The following is a 22,731-nucleotide window of genomic DNA, read 5'->3' on the forward strand; positions in this document are numbered from 1 at the left end:
CAGATGGAGGAGCTTACCCACCCTCTCCAAGTTTACTCCCTCTAAAAATGGGCCTCATTATGCAGTATTTACTCAGGCAAAAGTCTTTTTTTCTCCAGTGGGAGTCTTGTCTAAGGTTTTCAGGCTCATGTTCAAAGTAATCTCAGAGGTGTAGAGGGAAAATATCAGTAGACATTTTTGGAGTTATGATGAGGAATTCTATTTTTTTTTTTTTTTGGTTTGAGAACTGAAAATAATTTGTATGTGTAAATAAGTAGGGGAGAAAAGGGACTGATTCCATAATACAATTACTACAGTTCAGACCCTGTGTTAACTGTGTGCAAATTCAGATAAGTATATTTTTCAGCACTCCAAGGGCACAGAAATAAGAATCCCCTGAGCTTTCACCATTATGTCAAATAGAATAATTGAACATGAACTCCCAGTGCAATGCTGTAGCTATGCAGGCTAACGTGATATATGGAGTTGGTGTTACCTCTGTATACAAAATTAGGCTTGGTCTAATTAAAAGTTAGCTCAACATAGCTACATTTGTCAGAGGTGTGAAAAAACCACACCCCTGATCAGCATAGCTCTGCTGACCTAACCCCAGTGTAGGTACAGCTATATAAATAAATGAACGCTTCTGTCCGCCTAGCTACCATCCTTTGGAAAGGTGATGCTTTTGTCAGCGTAGGCTGCATACACTGTGGGGTTATGCCAGGATAGCTATGCAAACACAGCTGTGCTAGTATAGTCTCTGTAGGGTAGATGCAGCCTTAGTGAGACCATTACTGGAATACTGTGTCTTCAAAAAGTATATTTAAAAAAATTGGAAAGGGTTCAGAAAAAAACCTACAGGAGTAACTTGAGGTCTGGATAACACACTTGAGACTTAAAAGCTAATTCTCTTTAGTTTATCCAATTGTTTTAAACTTGATCAATTGTTTAAAAGTACCTACACGGGGAAGAGATTTCTGATAATAGATGTTTCTTTAATGCAAGAGAAAAAGGCATAATAAGATCAAATAGTTCAAGATTAAGCTGGACAAATTCAGACTAGAAATAAGGCGCATATTTTTAACAGTGAGGGTAATTAATCATTGGAACTTACCTCTAGAGATAAAGTGGATTCTCCATCACTTGAAATCTTTAAATTTAAGGCAAGATATCTTTCTCAAACGTGCTCTTGCTCAACCAGAAATTATAATGAGGTTCTATGATCTATGTAATGCAAGAGGTCAGACTAGATGATCATAGTGGTCCTTTCTGATCTTAGAATCTATGAATCTATTAACTTTTAAAAAGTCTGGGAAAGTTTAGCTGAGACCATCTACAGAAAAGGAGATGGAGAGTAACTCACATGGACCTTACTCTTTCCTATTATCTTGTTCCCTTCTTTCCTGCCATGTCACATTATACGTAAACACTTCTGAGTAGATTAGTAGCATCCTGATCAAAGGCTCCAGTGGCTAATAAAAACCCTTAGGTTTAATATACAGTTGCAATAATTGTCCAGACCAAAACTTCTTGGAGATAGTTGTTACATTCTATCTCCTAACCAAGCCTGCGGATTCTCTTATATGCATGTTAACACAAGAATATAACCATATACAGGGTAACCAGGAAACACAAGTGCAAGCCTGTGTAGAATTTGACAAGTTCAGACAAATTATACTATATCTTTGACCTTTTAAATTGGCATTTGCTTAGTACATTTCAGTTTGTTTTTTTTTAATGCACAATTGCATTGCTGTATTTGATTTTTCACAGTGGTCTTATGGAAAGTTTAAAATTAGACTAGAACTAAAAGTAGATAAGAACAGCCATACTGGGTCAAACCAATGGTTCATCTAACTCAGTATCCTGTCTTCTGACAGTGGCCAGAAATGAAACAGAACAGGTAATCACGAAGTGATCCATCCTATCACCCATTCCCAACTTCTGGCAAATAGAGGCTAGGATCGCCATCCCTGCCCATCCTGGCTAAAAGCCATTGACGGACCTATCTGCCATGAATTTATCTAGTTATTTTTTGAATGCAGTTATAGTCTTGGTCTTCACAACATCCTCTGGATGACTGTGCATTTTGTGAAAAAATACTTCCTTTTGTTTGTTAAACCTGCTGAGTATTAATTTCATTTGGTTGCCCCTAGTTCTTGTGTTATGAGGAGTAAATAACACTTCCTTATTTACTTTCTCCACACCAGTCATGATTTTACAGACCTCTGTCATATCCCCCCTTATTTGTCTCTTTTCCAAGCTGTAAAGCTCCAGTCTTCTTAATCTCTCCTCATATGGGAGATGCTCCATGCCCCTGATAATTTTTGTTGCCCTTTTCTGAACCTTTTCCAATTCCAAATGGAATAAATAACATGATAAATATCATATCAGCATAATGAAAACCATAATTTGGAAGTTTGTATGCTTAGTAATTCTTGCAAGTGCATATAGGTGTCTGCCAATACATATCTAGCAATATTTCACATTCTGCACTTCACAGCATTAATTCCAGGCATAGGTGTTGAAGAGAAAATAGCGGAACCATGCAGGTAATGAGAAAAATGTGCAAAGGCTTAAATGGCTAGCATTTTCATACTTTCACAATCTACATGTATTTGTCTACATCTCTTGTTTACTTTTAACTGTTATACATTGGAAATGTAGCGAATATACTATCTTCATTTTTATTAAAGGTGTAAATAAGTCACTGAAAAAAAATATCCAGCAAATGGTTGATTAGGCAAGAGGGTTTTTGATGATCCACTGGATTTTGATTTAAAGTTCGAAGAGCAAGTCTGTTGCTCAGGTACCAAATCAATGTTTTGTTTTTAACTTGTAGCTTGAGGGGGGAGGGAAAGGAGGGAAAGCCAAACAACAATGCAGTATATCCTCAAACAGTGCGGATGATCAGGGCCTTTAGGCTGTTGAGCAATAAGAAAGACAGGACTGCACAGTATGCTGCACACTGTTGCACCTGGCATTAATTAACAGCCTTGTTGGCACTGATATCTTTGGTAGATGCCAAAGAATAAATGGTTATGGAACCAGAATTATCCTTTGACTGTGAGAGAGGTTTTTTAAGGTCAGACACAGGACACATTAACAGAGTAGTTTTAGTAAATTAGCGCTTCCACTCTCCCTACTCTATTTATAAAGTGAGTAAATAGGGGACTTCGGTTTCCACTGTTGTCAGTCTTGGGCCTTTCTTTAAACACTAAAATCACCATGTATATGTATATCTGTATCTTTATATAAATTCATTGATATGTGCTGAATTCATAATAGACCTACAACAAAATATGCTGTACACATATCCGAGGGATAGCCATGTTAGTCTGGATCTTCAAAAAGTGACAAAGACTCCTGTGGCACCTTATAGACTAACAGACGTATTGGAGCATAAGCCTTCGCGGGTGAATACCCACTTCGTCAAAAAAACGCATCAAACAGAGTGGGTATTCACCCACAAAGGTTTAGGCTCCAATACATCTGTTAGTCTATAAGGTGCCACAGGACGCTTCGTTGCTTTTTACTGTACACATACTATCCCTTTCTGCCATACCTTCCATTAACAAATATTTTCAATATATTTTTCTTTTTGGTCTTTTGCTTCATATGGTTAGACTTTCCTACCCCTTAGAATGGAAGTGATTCTTTGTTTGCATGCTGTACTATAGGTGGACTTGAAGATCAAGGAGCTAAAAATAAGCAATGTCTTCTCTGAAAGAGATAAATAATTATTCCATACATTTACAGGAAACTTGTTAGAGAATTTTAGTCAGTATAGTACATACATTGTTTGTACATCAGATTCAGCTTGTCCTGATTTGGTCTTACAGTAGAAGAGAATAATGACAGAAAAATAATACTGAGTAAGAAATAATCTTTCAGATTTCCTCAAGGAGTAGTACAAGGTATAGGTGCACTTCTTTGTTCTCTTCAAGTTTACAGTACTGCAAACCCCAGGCAATGAGTCAGACCCCAAAACAAACATGACTGGGTTAAAATAATTACATATGTTAAATAATACATTTTGGATTTATTTTATTTGTTGATTTCTAAGCCTTTAAGGTGTGTTTGGGTCATGTTTTCAAGCTTTTCTCTGCAGTCATTAGGGCTAGAAACCTAGGGTGAAATCTTGGTCCCACTGAAGCCCCAAACAACAAAACTCCCGTTGATTTAAACAGTGTCAGTGTTTCACTCTTCCTTTTTTTTTTGTTTAAATGGAAGTTAACTTTCTTACATTATCACTTGACTCCGGATGCTGGGCAATGTAAAACACCAAATAGTCACAAGCAGTAGTGAATAAGTGCAAGCAACTGAGTGTGCAAAATTGTGAATTCACAAATTCTTTGAACTGATTTGGCTTATACCACAACTGAAAATTCATTCCCATGTGTCCACAACCACTCCACAGTTTGGTACATTTTGAAGGCTGTGCTTCAGAATGACTCAGGTGTAAGAGAGCATAAAGGAGAGGGGAAGGTGTTTGTTACAATTCAGGTCCCAAATGAGATTTGTTAGCAGAACGTACTAATGCTATGGCTACCCACATTCAGATTCAGAATGATTTTATCTATCCTTCCCTTTCATGAGCAATGAATTCACTCAAAACTTCTTAAAGTAATGTGCCAGATTCCACTGAGTAGATAAAACATGAAATGAAATAATCATTAACATATGATCATTGGCAGCCTTATCCTGCAAGCTTTGTGCCTAGGACTCTCATTGGTTTTCATAAGAATTCCCATAGTCCATATCTTACAGGGCTGGGCCTTTGGTCTATATGTTGTCCACTTAGTGTGTGAGCCCTTTGGGGGCAGAGACTTCCTTTTTGTGAATGTTCTTTTCTGAACTCAAGTGTTTATTTAAGAGCTCGTTTTCATTGAAGACTGAGACCTGTAGATTGGTTTAGATTAGGGTATTTTGGCCCCATTAGCTATACAATTAACAAAGCACATATAATTTTATTGGAAGAAGCATTTTTAAATAATCTTACAGGGTTTTTTATGTTTCTGTTTCTGTTGGGAGATGAAGGTTGTCCCTCAGCATTTCTAACGGAAATTCTTGTTCTGGTCTTTATTTTCTAACTTACCTCTGCATTTTCATTCTAGGCTGAAACCTGGCATCCAAGGCACCGATGTTGTAGGGAGAACCATACGGGCAGATCCTACAGCAGTACATGAAGTGCCATTGAAGTCAGTAAGTGCCACATGTGCACAGGGGTCTGCCCGTACAGTTCCCTTTCAAGATCAAGGCCCAATATCTCAGCCTTGTATTTTTGTTTAATTTAGGAAATAATCTGTTTGAATTTTCTTTGTGGTTTTAAGACTGAATGAAAATATATAAATAAATGAAGTTACTGGTTTGGGATCATATTTTGTACTCATGCTTCCCAAAATGACCTGTGGAGAGGTGGAATTAGCAAGGGATTAATCCATCATAATGGTGGTCTCTTCATTTTTGGTATTTTATTTAAAAATACAGAATTAAAAGAATGTTCAAATATGAATCTACATGGATACGGCATTTGTATAAAGCAGTAATTACAGAGGATATTTACCAAATGGATTTTAAAAGTCTATATTTTCTTGACTTTGATACAATTAGATCATTTGTTTTTTCCCCTCTTTTTTTTTTCAGTAAACCCCAGACAAACTGAAAGACTCAAAATATAGATTTACAACTATAAGCTCCACACTGACCCTCCCTCCAGTCCTAACACAATGGTGGTATCTGTTTGTCCTTTAATCGTGCTGTCACTTATGGAAGATAGATTATATATATATTTTTAACCTCTGAACTTTTTCACTTGCTCATTTTAAAGCAAAATTTTGAGGGTCTCTTCTTCTCCTGACAATTTAAGTATAATAGCCATTAATGGGAGTGAAGGCAGGATATAATATGTAATATCCTATCTACATTGGTAGGCTTTTCTTTTACAAGCAGCATCACTGCACTGTACTGTTCATTACATTAGAAAACTGTACAAGTGAGCACACACCTTTGCACTTTCCAGAAATATTCAGAAAAGAACAAAGTGGGACACTGGGAGAATCTGAAACTTTCTATGTTATGGACCCAATTTCCAGTGGTGCTGATTAGCCGCACCTCCTGTTGAGGTATGTTGAATTATTGGATGCTCAGTATCTCTGGAAATCGAGTCATTGTTTTCTGAACCAAATTGCAGTCTTTGCCCAAAATGAAGGCCGTGAACAGAAGTTATCGGAGCCCTCCAAAATTCACGTAAATTCATAAATAAAAGGATGTCAGGAAAGTTACCACCTTGTGAGTTTTTTGCATTTACAATAGTTCATTACAAGCCTTTCCTGTATATTTGGTAATTAATTGTAATGTGGCACAAATATATGTTATGTTTCACTCTGGTATAACTCCAACACTGTGCATTATAATCAGCAGAGTGTTAGTTTGAACAGTGTGTCAGTAAAATAGTGGTTGATTTGTACATCTGGATTGAAAAAAAAAGCATTTTGAATGTAAAAGGTTGTGAGGATTTTTTGGTATTATTTTACAGTACTGATTTTTGAATTTTTGAAAAGACAAGATAAGATAGAATTTATTTCCAGTTTCCTCACTGTACATCCATTAATGTCAATGGGAGTTTTACACACAGTTTGGATGCATCATTGTACGGTGTATGATCCCTAAGCACTCTGTTCTTCACTGACAAACATAAATTTCCTGTTAACACTATCAGAATTAACAAATGTGCGCCGAGGGGCAGATGAACCCCTTTCTTTAGGATAAGTTTTGTATTCCCAAAATTGTGATGCTATTTAATTAGCAGTCTATCATCACATCACAAAATGTATTACTGTTTTGTTAACCAATTTATGGTATAATGAAGCCTTGGCAGACAACTCAAAAGCAGGACATTAAAAACAGACACAAGATGAAGTATGTCAGGAAGAATGAAATGTCACTAAAAGAAACAAATTCTGATAATTGTTAGCTCCAGGACATGAGACGCTTCTTAGCATTTCCTTTTTATGCAAGGTGGAAAAAAATACTGAGCAGTTATTCCCAGTTACTGAACCTAGAAATGTTATGCTCTTAGCCAGCAGTAGTTGGCCATTTAAAAAAAAAAACCTGGAAGAGTTTAAAATCAATTGGTTAATCAATACTATGCGATTGTTCTGAAATATTTCCCTGTTTATGAGCCACTGGATAATTATTTGTTTAAACAAAATACCACGATCGTTTGATTTATTAGGAGTGAGAAGTTCTATAAAAATATTTCTATCCGTTTTTCCTTGTTTATAAATGTGGGGAAGCCATATTCAGCTGCAGCTTAGCTGGAGGTCAGGACAACTGAAGGAACAAATTAACATATTGTATGTTAACTTGTTTTCTTGTCCTTCAGTCACAGGGGCTGATGAGGCTGAGTATCTTAATGACTGAGACTTTGCATTCACATTCCTTCCTACATAACAACAACAAAAGATATTTATAGCAATAACAGTTAGCTGCATTAGAACCTCATCAGACAGCTGTAGTCAGTATCTCCCAACCACAACAAATATAAACTAATTTTGCACTAAGTGGCTCTGTGAAAAACAAAGAGCGCCGAGAATTAAAAAAAACAAAAAACAAAAAACCCAACGAAGCAGATTTTTTTTATTGATATGTTTTACTTTGCTGGCAGACCAGAGCAAAGGTTTTCTGAACATTTAAAAGATGAAAAAGGTGAAGAATCCCAGAAGCGATTTATCTTGAAGCGAGATAACTCTAGTATTGATAAAGAAGACAATCAGGTTGGTTCTCGGTTCGAGAGTTGCTGAAATTTGTTCTGTTTCGAAGGTGGGCTGACTGATGTTACTGTTGTTCTTTTGTTGTTGCTCCCCCCTTCCGCTTTCCTTTTCCCATTCCTCACCCCATCCCACTCCTCCTCTTTGGCATACAGTGGAGAGCATCAAGCCCTAGTGTGGTTGCTTTAGCAGTGGCAGTGTGTGGGTTTGCATGGGTGATTTGCTTGGCACAGGACTTGCTGCATGTTGAAAGGGGGTTGGAATGTCAAAGGTTCCAAGCTGTTGGAAGGCTTTGTCAATCGCATTTCCAAATGTCTGTGTGACTATGGAAGTTGTTCCACTCCCTATTGCTTTATCCTTCAGTTATATACACCCACATGTGTACACACACCCAGATCTGGATATCAGTATGGACCGAAGATAAGTGAGATAGCCATAAAGGAGGACAAATCTCTCAAACATGTTATAGTGAGGCCAGCTCAATTTTGAAACCATCCTAAAATAAGTTTTGATCCCGTCCACCCTCCCCAAAAAATAGCAGTTTAAGCTTTTAGTTTCTGTCCCTCCCTTGCCCCAAACATCATTTTATTGTCTATGTAACTTATTTGCTTGTTTTGCATGTATTGTGGCAGAACTTTTCCCTTCCGTGTGTTGCTTGTGACACAACACTGTTATCTTAGACATGTCTGATACACTACATGTAGGAGAGCGTCAGGGAGCTGTGTGTTTGCACACCACTGAAATTCAGCATTTTTAAAAAAACCTGCTATAAGTAAGCATTGTGTTCATAAAATCATTTTAATCCAGTGCAAAATGTATATATGACAAAACAAAAAATCAAAAGGGGTTGTAACACTGGAATTGCTTTTCTGAGAAAATTCCTAAAGGTAAGAAAATGTGTGCTTTGTCACTCAAGTTGTCATCACTGTGATAGATTCCAGTGAATCTCTCAAAGCCATTGAGTGTCTCTCTGCCTCCTGCTTCTAATTAGAGATTATTTTTCTTTTTCCTTTTACCTTCAGCTGTGTGTAGTAGCTTTCCCAGCTACACTGCATCTCAGTTGGCTTTGAAAAAAAGGTTTAGTGAGTAATGGATGTGGGAGCGGACCAAAGGCAAGCAGCGTGATCATATACACTAAACACAGTGTGGGAGAAGGAGCAGCGCTGCAGTTAAAATCTAATTGCAAGCAAGGTTTTTCATGAAGGGTGTCTTTTTTCCCCCATTGTTTTCATGTACTGTTGTTGTCTAAAATGTTGATCATTAAAAGGCTGACATGACTCTTTTTCCCCACTAAATTGAATTAATGGCTAGGCTTGGTACTGAAAGGGTTAAAACTCTTGTGCAAAATATTCTGGAAAGCATAATTTCTCGTCATCATGATAGATGTAATCTTTTAGGGTTCTTAGTGTTTTATCATCAGTTCTTACCATTTAGTTTCCCTATGCTTTTGCTTGGCTTCATGGATGGTTAGGTATTCTGTGCTATTTCCTTCCTCACAGCCAGTAGGGAAGATAAAAAAATCTGCCTTTTCCTGATCAGTCGGAAGCAAAAGGCATGGGATGAAGAGACCTTGATTCAGGACTGCAGGCTCACAAAAGTCATGCACAAAACCTTATTTCAGTCACTTGATCTAGGAACACTCCAGCAGCGTCTAGCTTGAGAGCCTAGAATACCCAGCATAACACAGTGGTTCACACTCCCCCTCAGAACTGAAAGCTATCCGTTTTGTACTTCTCCTTCTTTCTATTTTTTTACGGGAACATTTATTATTCTTAGCTGACAGTTTCTAAACTGCAGTTTTTAACAGCTCAACTTATATAACCCTCCTGATTTTTTTTTCTGCTCAGCAAAACAGAATTCATCCATTTAGAGATGACAGACGAAGTAAATCAATTGAAGAGAGAGAAGAGGAGTATCAGAGAGTGAGGGAGAGAATATTTGCACAAGATGTGAGTAGTTGTTTTAATTGCCTCTTTGGTGACATATCTTTATCAGTAGTCAGCCAGTATCCTCCCCCTCTGACATTGACATTGCAGCAAGATTGCACTGTGTAGCTGGAGATGGTAGCGAAAGATGATTAAACCAAAGGGTGTAAAATGAGTTCAAGAGATACCTAGATTGGTTTCTGGAGCAGGAGGTGATTGAGAGCTCTAGTGAAAAAAGAGGATGGTAGAAGGAGGATCAACCAAAACAGGGCAGGCACGTTGGTCTAAATGGCCTTTTCCTGATTCTGGAAATGTTTGTGTGTGCGCAGTATAGGTTTTGGTCTGTTCAGTATTATAATACTTGCAAGCAGAAGAGCAGTGATTTAAATGGACACTCTCAACTAATTTAAGCCTCATATTTGCCATTGCTTAAACTTACTCAGATCTGTCAATCTGTTTGTTTTTTGTTTTTGTCAGTTCAACAATTCTGGAAGCAAGACGTTAAAAACAATCAAAAGCCACTGGTTATGCATGACCTTTCAATATTTAGCTGAACTGACCAACGAAGTAGTAAAGGGAACATAGATTAATGAAGAAACTCGATTTCTTCTGTCAAAATCAGTGATGTTGGAAGACAATAAAGGGAGTAAAACAAGAAGAGGCAAAATAATCCCAGCTTTACTGGGGGGTGGGGGAATGGAGGGAATCAAAGTTTACCAAATAAAATTGAGTAAAATTACTAGGTAAAGACACGCAAATGTCAAACTTCTATGGCTTCATCCCCATTCTCCTTAAATACATAAATTGATTGGGTCTTGTCCCAGCCAGTTCCTCTTCTTTCTGGGTTCACTATATTACCCCATAATTTCCCAGTGCGATGTATGGATCAGCTCTGACAGGGTGCTCTGAGGATAGTGACTTCCAAGAGAAGATGTCTGCGTCTTTCACTGTTTCATGTCACATCTCAATGGAGGTTTCACCAGTTCAAGGAATATGGGAACAGCCCTGAATTAAAAAAAAATCAGTATAAATCATGCTGGCAAAATAAACAAACAAACTATGCAAAATTGTTTTTGACAGTGTCCTTTTAGATTAGAGCTTTTCACATGCCACAGAAGGAATCATGTTGCTTTTAGATGACTTTTTTTAAACTTGATGCTTACGAGTTCTTCTGATTGTCTTTGTTTTAAGCGGAATATACTGCAAATATGTGAGTGTGTATTGTCTCACTTGTGACTTCCCTTATGATAAGTAATGTCTTTACTTAGCAAGTAGTCCACTGATTATAAAATGCAATTTGAGAGGGAAAATTATGCACAGATATTCAGCATAGTATTCTCTGTTCTTGTGACTGAGAAAATCCCAGTATTAGCTGGCTCTTTGTTTTTAATTTCACTTCAGTATGGCAGCCTAATGTCAATACAGCTGCATTATAAATTGTAGAACTGGCTGTGTCCTTGTTTGTCTGCTATAAGCGAATTACTGTTTTTGACTTCATACAAAGGAGCGTATCTTAAAATGGATAACTGCAGTTGATAGATTTGGAACATGGCAACAAGTGACAAGATAGGGAATGGTGTTGCCAGAGTGACTTAGTGTGTGCATCTTAATGGCAGCTAGAAGCAGAGAATGTGGCCCCAAGTGTTCCTGAAAGATGCGGTGAGATTCTGAGTGATTAAGCATTCATCCCCAAATGCGCTGCTGTGTTTGTTGTTTATTTCGATACTTTTACCTTCAGTTTGAAAGACACATGCAAGTGGTGAGAATTTTAATTGCCATAACTAGAAGGTTGATGTGAGCTGTCAGGTTAGCCAAGAAGGGGTTTTATCATGAGTAAAAGCATGGTTTGTGGCAGGAGCTATATCAATGGATTAGGACTACGCCTTTTTTAAAGGTTAGCAATGCAGATATCTCTCCCTCTCTCTCTCTCTCATATACACTCATTTGCTTTCTCTCTCTACTTATTGCAGGTATTAGTGAGCCATCAATAAATCATGTTACTGTATTTCAGCAGGCTACACTAATGATGCAAATAACTAAATATTTCTTAGCTATGCTGTAGAGTGGAGCATGCCTCACAGATGAGAGCCTCTCTGGCATGGTAGAAATATTTATACATGGTGGTAGGCATTGTAATATATTCTTTATTTTCAATTTTAGGAATAACCACTATTGACTTCCTACCATATATAGCCACTTACATATAGCACTTTATATTTTTAAAGCCCTCTACAGTCATTAACTAATCAGTTTTCACAACACATCTGTGAGGTAGGTACCTAAGCATTATTGTCCCCCAAATTGTAGATGGAGAAAGTGAGCTGCAGAAGTGACATGCCTGACATACAATTTTATTTTCCTTTGCTATTCACACCACTGTAGTTAAATTTATGTTAATACCCTGATTGTGAACCTTAGAAAATGTATTAAAATGCATCACTTCTAATTACAGTGTGTCTGAAGAGGTGTCTCAAATGCAGCTGATGGTGTCCTAAGATGATTGCTTTAACACCGAATTGTAAATATTTGTTTCAGGTTCAAACCATTTGGGTGAGATTTCAGTCCAAGAGAAAACTTTGCTGAACAAAATTGAAAAGGGAAAAAAATTAATCTAAAACTCTAGACATGTTTCAAATGATCTATCTGCTTTTCAGATTCAAAAATAACTAATGAATATGCTCCTGCTTACTCTGCAGCAGGCTGGACATAAAACCTGCATCAAATTCTCTTCATTGTGCAGCGCTCCATGCATCATACTAGAAATTATGAACAGCTTCATTTTAAATTTAAATTTAAATTGGAGGTTTTAATGAATTAAATATGGCAATGTAATGTCATCTGTACAATATTCCTTATGACATTTCTTTCAATATTAATGTCACTTTAATTAATGCTTTTCCCCACATTTTCAGTATCCTGCACTTTTTTGTATTGATGATGCATAACTGCATCATTGGTGTTAGGGAGAGCTGGATGTTTTGACAACAGGGTAGCAGAAAATCAGAGCTTTTGGCATTTGGGGAAGCACAACGAGCCGTCTGAGGTTTTAGGAGAGGCACATTAATTTGATGTTTCCGCAAAAATGTGTGGTAAGAGAACTGTTAACATGGGCCATTTTAATTGCCATTATTAGTTCTCAGGATCAACAACACACTGAGATGGATGGGGAGTTCTTCCCATCTTCTAGAAACCTTTCAGGCTTCCAGCAATAAAACATTGCCTTGGTTACGTTAGGTTCACATTTTCAAGGCAGTTTTTAAACCATGAGGACTAGAAACGTATTTTTTTAATGAAAGCTTAGTTTCAGTTCTGCAACAATGGGTGGGGTCAACAGCAAACTGCACTGCAGCAGAATTGCAGAATACATGGGACCCTGAATATGAGTGTCTGTTAATCCAAATTACGTTTTAATTGCTGTTAGCATTTTGAAAAATAATTGGCCAAGATATTAAAGGTGGGTGAGATAATATCTCATTGGACCAATTCTGTTAGTGAAAGAGACAAGCTTTTGAGCTTCACCATGAAAGATGTATCCTTGTAGGATGTGTACATATTGGGAAAATAAGTGTTTTTTACCACATAGCACAAGGTGCAATTCTAGTGAAAACAATGGGGCTGTAGTTTACACAGGTATTAACAGGTTCAGGTAAACAGTAGTAAGGAGCCTACTGTTTACCTCCCGTGTGCTAACGTGTGAAAACTGCAAACCGCCTTGTCCATGCTAAGATATTACTGTCTGCTAATTATCCCGTTATCTAACATGTGGTGAAAAACGTCACTCTGTTCCTAGTGAACCCCACAAGACCAAAGAATAGGCTTTTAGAGCTTATGTATGTCCCACTGGAGAAAAAATGTTGTGGGACAGCTAAAAATGGGGTTGCAAATGAATGGATAAAATATTGGTTCCAGAAGGAAGGACAATGAGGTACATATAGAACCTGAATGGAAGTTTTGAGTGTGTAGGTCCTTAGGAAGTGAGCAAATAATCTTGTGTAACATTTTTCTCATTCTAGATTTGTTTTGATTTCCCTTAGATCTATAACTGACAGAAAGGTGATTTAAAAGCTATGCTGTGGTTATTTAAGCTTTCCCTGGGACTTTAAATTGAGAGTTATGGATACTGCAGAAATGGAAAGTGAATCTTGACCTCCTAGTAGCTAAATTGCTACCCAAAGCTTTTAAGCCCTCTTATTTTTAATAATAAGGATAATATAATAAAAATGTGTCTGTCTTCTGTGCCATGGAGCCCCACATCAGCCTTGAAAAATGGATATTCCAGGAATTGTATGGCCTTGTGCCAGCTTCTGCAGCATGGAAGATGAACGGAGTTTTCATTGAATCTGTCCATAAGGCTGTAATGCAGATTACACTGATACTCTTCAAGATACTGAAGAGGTAACAGACATCTCTCAAGTTTTTAATAAAATGTAAATCCATGGTGCTTATTTATCCTTATGCCTGACATGAACAGCAGCAATGCTCCTGAGCAAAATTTTTCAAAACATGGCCTCTGTGGGCATGTACAGCTTTGCTTGGGTAGTCATCTGCATACACACATTAGCAGATTGACAATGCAAAAACTCATTGTGCACAAAACTTGTATGTGTGCAGTTGGAGGACAAAGTGAGGCCTCTTTGAAAATTTGGCCCATCCTATCTATGCAGACAGGAAAACCATTGTGTTAAGGGTTGGAATAAGAGGACTTTTGCTTTTCATCTTCATTAGGAAGAGAAGCAATTTGACAGGTTTGTTAATATTAGGGAAGGGTCCTCTTAAGAATGGGAGAAGAGGGAGTGGAGCAACTGTACAAAGGAACACAGTGCTCCATAGTGAAAAGGCATGCGACTCCACGTCGGCCTCTCAGCCTGGGGCAAAAACCTGAACCTGTTAAAATCAATGAGAGTTTTGTCATTGACTTTAGTGGGGCCAGGATTTTACCCTTAATATCCTGAGGGTTTGCCTTACAGAGAAAAAAACTCACCACCGATCCACCCCACTAGTCCTGCTCATTTAGTTGGGATCCTGCTTAGGAAGCCCATGCCACTCAAGCTATACAATTAATGAGAACTCTCGGACACATTTTCTACCAAACTATGCCCACCCAATATACTCTGACAACAATGCTAAATGGAAGGATTACAATAATTGCATTATTTTAAATTGTGGGCCAAATTCTCTGCTGGTGCAGATTGGCACAATATTTCAATAGAGCTAAGCGCAGTTTACACCAGCAGAGAATTTGGCCTTGTATATTTGGTGAAGCCCAGGAATGGACACAAATGTGTTCAGCTTTTAGCCCACAAGTCATGAATCAATCCTGTTGAAAATAGGAACATACTAAATAAAAGCACATCCTATGGCATTAGAATTTGACATGCCTGATGATGGCGTGCTATTATTCCATGAACCGAGTTCTATTGTTATGGAAGTTATGGACCTTTTTTTCCACTCTTTCCTTTTGTTTAAATTCAGTGGAAAGACTATCTGTCTTTTTTCTTCAGTACCTCGTGGAGATATAATCCAATGACAGCAACTGTGCACTTGGTGTAATTAACATGAAGTAGGAGGGAAATGAAAAAAATCAAAGGGAGAGAGAATTATTCATGGGAAATTGAGCACAGCTTCATTTCTCAACATAAAAAATTAAGGAATGTTAATAGAACTGCATACTTGCCAGTAGGATTTATTTCTTTCTACTCTCTCACCTTGGCCAAAATCTAAATCCTCCAAGAGAGGACTTTTTACAATGCTTTTATTTTATTTCTCAGTACCAGATGCATTTGTTTCTTCTCTGTTTGTGAAATTAAATTATGTAATATTTTTTAAGTATTACAGCATCTCCACTCCCTTGCAGAACTGTACTCATTTTGCATGCTTTTCTCCCATTTGTCCTCCTCCCCTGCAGCTGTGTGTTATGGTGTCACTTTATTGCTAGCTGGTAGGCAGACTAGTGGAACCTTCTGCTTTTGTTTCCCTTCAAAACATCAGCGCTTTATATACATCTGGCCTCTTCTGATCCAAAAGACTGAGAAGTCTGAGTTTGTTTCAAAATTGAGATGAGTTGCAAGTAACATATTGTAATGCATGGGAATTATTTTACTGGTGTGACCTTATTCTTGAATTTTTTCCCCCTCTTGTCTTCTACAAATGCAAATGATGCATGAATTAAAATCCCCTTGAGCCTGAATGGGGAAGATAATTCTAAAATCAAGCAAGAAATTGGACAATAGCATATCTAGAATGTCTGGTTCAATCCTTTTTTTTTATTTTTCAGTCAGTTTGCTCCCAGGAAAACCTTTTTGTGGAAAACAGGTAAAAAAATTGCTTTTTTTTTTATTTGTAGCTGTTAGTCTCAGACTCATTGTCAAATTAATTTGTGATCCAACTTATTTGAGGGCTTTCCCTCTTTACTGGGATTTGCACTTAGATTGTCTTCAGGTATATGGTGATATAAGAGCATATCAGATGTTGCTTGCCACTTTCCAAAGCTGTTGAATTTAAGGTTAAACAAGTGCTTGTTAAACCAGCAAAACACCAATGTAATGATTGATTATCAATGACCCACCTCTCTGGAGTGCTGAGAGGATTTAACTAATTAGTTAATCTTTGTGAAAGGCATTGAAGTTATTGGATGAAAAATTTTATAGAAATGTGGAATGTTAGTCCTTACTGAATTTCATCCTATTTACTTCAGACCATTTCTCTAGTTTATCCAGATCTTGAATTTTAATCCTATCTCCCAAAGCATTTGCAACCCCTTCCAGCTTATCCACAAACTTTGTAGGTGTACTCTCTATGCCATTATCGAAATCCTTGATGAAGATATTGAACAGAATCGGACCCAGAACTGATCCCTGTGAGACCTCACTTGTTATGCCCTTCCAACATGACTGTGAACCACTGATAACTACTCTCTGGGATTGGTTTTCCAACCAGTTATGCACTCATCTTATAATAACTCCATCTAGGTTGCATTTCCCTAGTTTGTTTATGAGAAGGCCATGTGAGACAGTATCAAAATGTTTACTAAAGTCAAGATATACCACATCTACTGCTTCCCTCCCCCATCCACAAGGCTTGTTACCCTGTGAGGTTGGTTTAACACAATTTGTTTTTGACAAATCCATGCTGACTCTTATTTATTACCTTCTTATCTTCTGGATGTTTGCAAATTGATTGCTTAATTATTTGCTCCATTGTCTTTCCGAGTACAGAAATTAAGATGACTGCTCTGTAATTCACAGAGTTTTACTTATTTCCCTTTTATAGGTGGGCACTATATTTGCCCTTTTCCAGTCTTCTGGAATATCTCCCATCTTCCATGACTTCTCAGAGATAATCGCGAATGGCTCAGATATCTCTTCAGTCAGCTCCTTGAATATTCTAGGATGTATTTCATTAGACCCTGGTGACTTGAAGACAAAAATTCCTTTGATGAATTAGATAACTTGTTCTCCTGTTTTAGCCTGTCTGTTCCTACCTCATTTTTACTGGCATTTACTATGTAAGATGTCCAGTCACCACCAACCTTCTTGGGGAAAAAGCGAAACAAAGAAGTCATTAAGCACCTCTGCTATTTCCCCTCCCTCATTGAGTAATGGGCCTACCCTATCCTTGGTCGTCTTCTTGCTTCTAATGTATTTGTAGAATGTTTTCTTGTTACCTTTTATGTCTCTGACTAGTTTGATCTCTTTTTGTGCTTTGGCCTTTCTAATTTTGTCCCTACATACTTGTTTTGTTTATATTCATCCTTTGTAATTTGACCTAGTTTCCACTTTTTGTAGGATTTGTTTTTGATTTTTAGATAATTGAAAATCTCCTGGTTAAGGCAGGGTGGTGTCTTGCCATACTTCCTATCTTTCCTACACAGTGGGATAGTTTGCTCTTGTGCCATTAATAATGTCTCTTTGAAAAACTGCCAACTGTTTTCTATTGTTTTTCCCCTTAGACTTGCTTCCCCTGGGATCTTACCTACCAACTCCCTGAGTTTGCTAAAGTCTGCCTTCATTGTCTTTATTTTGCTGTTCTCCTCCTACCATTCCTTAGAATCATGAATGCTACCATTTCATGATCACTTTCACCCAAGCTGCCTTCCACTTTCAAATTCTCAACCAGTTCCTCCCTATTTGTCAAAATCAAATGTAGAACAGCTTCTCCCCTGGTAGCTGTCTCCACCTTCCTAAATATAAAATTGTCTCCAATACATTCCAAGAATTTATTGGATAATCTGTGCTTTGCTTTGTTATTTTCTCAACAGATGTATGAGTAGTTGAAGTCCCCCATGACCACCAAGTCCTGTGCTTTGGATAATTTTTTTAGCTGTTTAAAAAAAGCTTCACCCACCTCTTCTTCCTGGTTAGATGGTCTGTAGTAGACCCTTGCCATGACATCACCCTTGTTTTTTACCTCTTTTATCCTTACCCAGAGACTTTCAACAAGTCTGTCTCCTATTTCCATCTCAATCTCAGTCCAAGTGAATACATTTTTAATATATAAGGCAACACCTCCTCCCTTTTTTCCCTGCTGGTACTTCCTGGGCAGGCTGTACCTTTCTATACCAATATTCCAGTCATGTGTATTATCCCACCAGGTCTCTGTGATGCCAACTGTGTCATAGTTGTCTTTATTTACCTGCATTTTCAGTTCTTCCCTCTTATTCCCCATACTTCTTGTATTAGTATACAGACATCTAAGATACTGATTTGATTCCCCCTCCCCCAGTTCTGTCCTGTCTCTCCTTTATCCCTGCTACAAGAGCCCATGCTCCCTCCAAATTCAAAACCTTCTCCCAGGTCTCCATGTTCTTGATTTACCTGTGGGCTTTGAACACTTCCCCCCTTCAAATCTAGTTTAAAGCCTTCCTCACTAGGTTAGGCAGTCTATATCAAAATATGCTCTTCCCCTTCCTTGATAGGTGGACCCCATCTCTGCTTAGCAGTCCTTCTTCCTGGAACAGCATCTCATAGTCAAGGAAGCTGAACCCCTCCTGGCGACACCATCTTCACAGCCAGGAATTCACCTCCAGGGTGTATCTGTCTCTGCCTGGGCCCCTACTTTTGACCAGAAGGATCGAATGTACATGAAGTTAAGCATGTGTTTTTAAATGCTTTGTTGAATCAAGGCCTTAAACATGTGCTTCACACCACTTCTATTCATCAGTTCACCTGAGCATTTCTTCAAGCTTCAATGACTTCAGTGGGACTTACAATGTTCTTAAAATTAAGCATGTGCAGTATTTTGCTGATTTGGAGTTTTTAAGATCTTCATAGGTGTAGCTAGGTTTATTTTCTTTAAGAAATTTTTTAAAAAAAACGTGTTTTTCTTTAGCTTCTGAGAGTTGCAATTTGTTTATTATTAGAAAGTGGTAAAAGATTTCCAGCCTCTTGCTGGCAGGTGTTTTATGGCACAATTAGGCATCACAGAAAGACCGTCCTGGGGCAAAATCATCCTGGGAGTAACTCCAATGAGATCAAAATAGCGGTGACTTTAGCTTCATTTCTTTAAGTGTGGGTACAGAAAGCTAGAAGTTGTTGCTAAGGAGCAACATGGGATTTAACATTAAAGACGTGAAGTTGAATTTATCATTAAAACTCCCAGGTCTGTTACCATAATTTTTCTTTTCTTTTCATTTTCAGTAGGCTCTTGGAAGACAACAGTATATGCAATGACACCCATAAGAAAAGACAGCTCTTTAGGTTTGTATGGTTTACTTTATTGAAGATTTCTTTCCAACTAACTTTCACTTGTGAGTTTATCTGTGTCCTCATAGATGAAAACAAGTATCTTAATAGGTGTGAGGGTACAGGTGTATGTATGGAGAGGAATTATGGACACAGGACTGGTAGTCAGGACAACTGAGTTCTAATCTTGATTTTATCCATACCACCTATGTGACTTTGGGAAAGTCTTGCTTCAAAAGTCTGAATACAATAGGAGTCTTTCCAGTGACTTGAATGGGATTTGGATCAGGACCTTAGACCTAGATTTCCAAAATTGTCCATGAATTTCAGGAGCAACAATTTGAGGGTGCCTGTGAATGGACTAACACCACTCTGCACTAATACAACACACACACACACACACACACACACACACACACTCTCTCTCTCTCTCTCTCTCTCTCTCTCTCTCTCTCTCTGTTGGATTGGCACCCAAACTCACCCCATTTCTTATGATTATTTTCTTGCCAATTGAAAGAGAAGTAGCACTTAATAAACCTTAGGTGAGGCTTTTTCCCTCAAGTTGTACTTTTTTGGGGGGTTTTCTTCTATGTTCTTTTAGTTCTGGATTCTAGTTCCCTTTTTTCAGAGATCCACTCCTTAATATCTATAGTGGAGTTAACAGGCTTCACATACCACTGTGAATCAACAGCAGTCAGTTCACATTTCATAGAGAGTTTCCACACCTTCCAGCATGGCGAGTCAATGGAAGACCCTACCACCTTGCTTAAGTACTCAAGTTGAGTCATCTAATAAGGGACTGATTTAAATAATTTGGAATGCATGTGCTGAAAAACTCTGAAAACCAGGTCCCTACTACTAGGTGTCTCAATCTGAGTATGCAAAAATAGTAAAGACTTTGGAAAATATAGGACTTAACCTACATAACACATGGATAACTAGGGTGGTATTATTTCTTTACTGTGTGTGTGTGAATGAATGTATATGTTTGTTTCTTAGCATGTAGTATGCACTCTTGCTGTTTTGGGGGCAGGATTTGAGAAGCCCATGCAGGTCTTTGGGTGTCCCTACACAGCAGGGCTGGAAGGTAGAATAAGGCTGGGCCAAGGAAGGGATGGTGTTGTGACCAGTGGATCCATCACAGACAGATCCACAACCTGTTGCCTCAGGTAATAGGTAAATTATCTTTTTCCCATAGTGCAGGCCAACCTTGCTTGTCTGAGTATCTTGTGATGGGGAGCATCTAATCTTCAGATAGAGTGAGGTTCGTAGTAATTGATGTCGGTTTCTAAATCAATTCTGGATTTTCGGGACCGGAAGGAATTTTGGATAACCCAGCATTGCAGATAATGAGATTTCAGGTCATTAGGGTACAGCCGTACTTCATTGATCTCTCTCTTTTACGAAAACAAATACAAGAGGGCCATTGTTTTTTAAAGCAGAAGAATGTAACAGAATCAGCAAGTAATGCTTGCCCATATAGTCTTCTTTCTTGTTAAAATCTAAAAACATTTTTTCTTTTAAAATGTTTACCTTTTTTTTTTTTTTTTTAATTTTATTGCATCTGTGGTCTTTCCGCTGTGCTCTCTCATTGTTTGGTTTCCCAAAAATTGACAGTAAACACTGCTGATCACATCTTTGTAAGACTCTGATCAAAGCCAAGCAATGCACTAAGCTTGTCTGGATCGTTGACATTCAGTTCCTTCACCTCCCCAATAACACAGATTATCTAAATCTTAGGTTCTCTAAATGAAAGAGAGAAGCTGTTTTTGCTGGAAGCAAAAAAAACAACAACACCCCTAGTACTCCAACAGCAACAACCAAGGCAAGCACCCTTTGCTTTTCACTTATGGAAAATGTTGTGAAATGGCTAAGTACTAAAATCTAGTTAGAAACTCACAGAAGTTCTGCTTTGAGTTTTTACACAGCTGTGAAAGGCATTTTATTTTTCATTTGGAGGCAGTTTGTAAACTATTCATAATAAGCCAAATTCTGCTCTTAGCCTTCTGCTCTCAGCTCATAGTGTACTTGGAATTATTATTTTTGTTTATGCTAGCAACCCCCATGAGCAGGATGTTTTGCAGGCATTCAAGAATGGGCAGTCCTTACCTCCAAGATGTTCACAGTCAAAGATTTGGCAGGCAGATGGACAGGGGAAGGGAACATATAGTGATTCACTGAAAGCAGCATGACTGAAGATGGTCTTTAAGAGGCACTTAAATGTGGTTGGGGTGTCAGCCATGCCTGGGAGGTTGTATCATGAGTAGTGGGCCTCAAGGAGTGAAGCCCTATTTGTGATTGTGAGAGAAGCTGACAATTGGGAAACAAGAGTGGGAACATCAGTGGAGTGGGAACAGGGTGCACACTAATAACAAGGGAGGATAAGTAGGGAAGAGTAGAATATATTTATGCCTTTGAAGTTAGTGACAGAAAGTTTAAATTTGATTAAATAGAGGGGAAGCTGATGGAGGGGTTTGCAGAGAGAAGTGACGTGTTCAAATCAGTGGGCAAGTAGGAAGCTAGGAGGTGTAATATAGGCTGAAGAGAGGCAATGTGTTTGTTTGGGTGGCCTGAAAGAGGAAGGATGTGACAAAAGCTTCAATAAGGAATTTGATTATGGGGATGTGGGTTGGGAGGATGATGGGGAAGGACAGATCCTGGAGATGTTGAGGAGGAAAAAGGAGTGGGATTTGGTTATGGCCTAGATATGTGAGCTAAGGGAAAGGAAGAAGTCAAAATTAATCCTCACATTTATAGGCTGTAGATTATAAAGCAAGAAGGGAACATTGAAATCATCTGGTCAGACTTCCTGTATAACACAGGCTGTAGAACTTCCCTGAATTAGTTCCTATTTGAACTACAGCATGAAAGACATCCAGTCTTGATTTAAAGGGTTCCTGTGATGGAGAATCCATCACAACCCTTGGTAAATCATTGCAGTGATTAATTACCCTCAATGTTAAAAATGTATGCCTTATTTCCAGTCTAAGTACATCAAGCTTCAATGTCCAGCCGCTGGATCTTGTTATACATTTTCTCTAATAAATTAAGAGCCCTCTGTTATCAAACTACTTCTCCTCATGTAGGTATTTATAGAAAGTAATCAAGTTACTCCTTAATCTTCTCTTTGTTAAGATAAACAGATTCAGCTCCTTGAGTCTTTTGCTAGCATGTTTTTCAATCCTTTAATCATTCTTGTGGCTCTTCTTTGAACTCTCTTCAGTTTATCAACCTTCTTCTTGAATTGTGGATACCAAAACTGGACAGAGTATTCTAGTAGCACATGCACCAGTGCATACCAGAGGTAATATAACTTCCCTACTTCTGCTCAGTATTGTCCTGTTTGTACATCCAAGAATGGCATTGGCCTTTTTT

The 22,731-nt window shown here is 38.1% G+C and overlaps 1 protein-coding gene across 12 annotated transcripts in view; it reads left to right on the forward strand.

Annotated features, from left to right (window-relative positions):
• ARPP21 (cAMP regulated phosphoprotein 21) overlaps positions 1–22,731 on the forward strand; it is a 260,922-nt gene that overhangs the window by 144,899 nt on the left and 93,292 nt on the right. For 9 of the 12 annotated variants that reach the window (XR_003998880.1, XM_030551266.1, XM_030551263.1 and 6 more), the window contains 4 exons: positions 7,649–7,757; positions 9,599–9,700; positions 15,951–15,988; positions 19,312–19,371. Coding sequence is in view for 11 of the 12 variants with exons in the window: in XM_030551266.1 (XP_030407126.1) it covers positions 7,649–7,757; positions 9,599–9,700; positions 15,951–15,988; positions 19,312–19,371 (309 nt within the window). In the remaining variant the exon portion in view is untranslated. The remainder of the gene's footprint in view (positions 1–7,648; positions 7,758–9,598; positions 9,701–15,950; positions 15,989–19,311; positions 19,372–22,731) is intronic. The other 3 variants (XM_030551271.1, XM_030551272.1, XM_030551273.1) reach the window with 3 other exon arrangements.

Source organism: Gopherus evgoodei, chromosome 2 (genome assembly GCF_007399415.2).
Source record: "Gopherus evgoodei ecotype Sinaloan lineage chromosome 2, rGopEvg1_v1.p, whole genome shotgun sequence".
In the NCBI taxonomy this organism is placed as follows: Eukaryota; Metazoa; Chordata; order Testudines; family Testudinidae; genus Gopherus; species Gopherus evgoodei.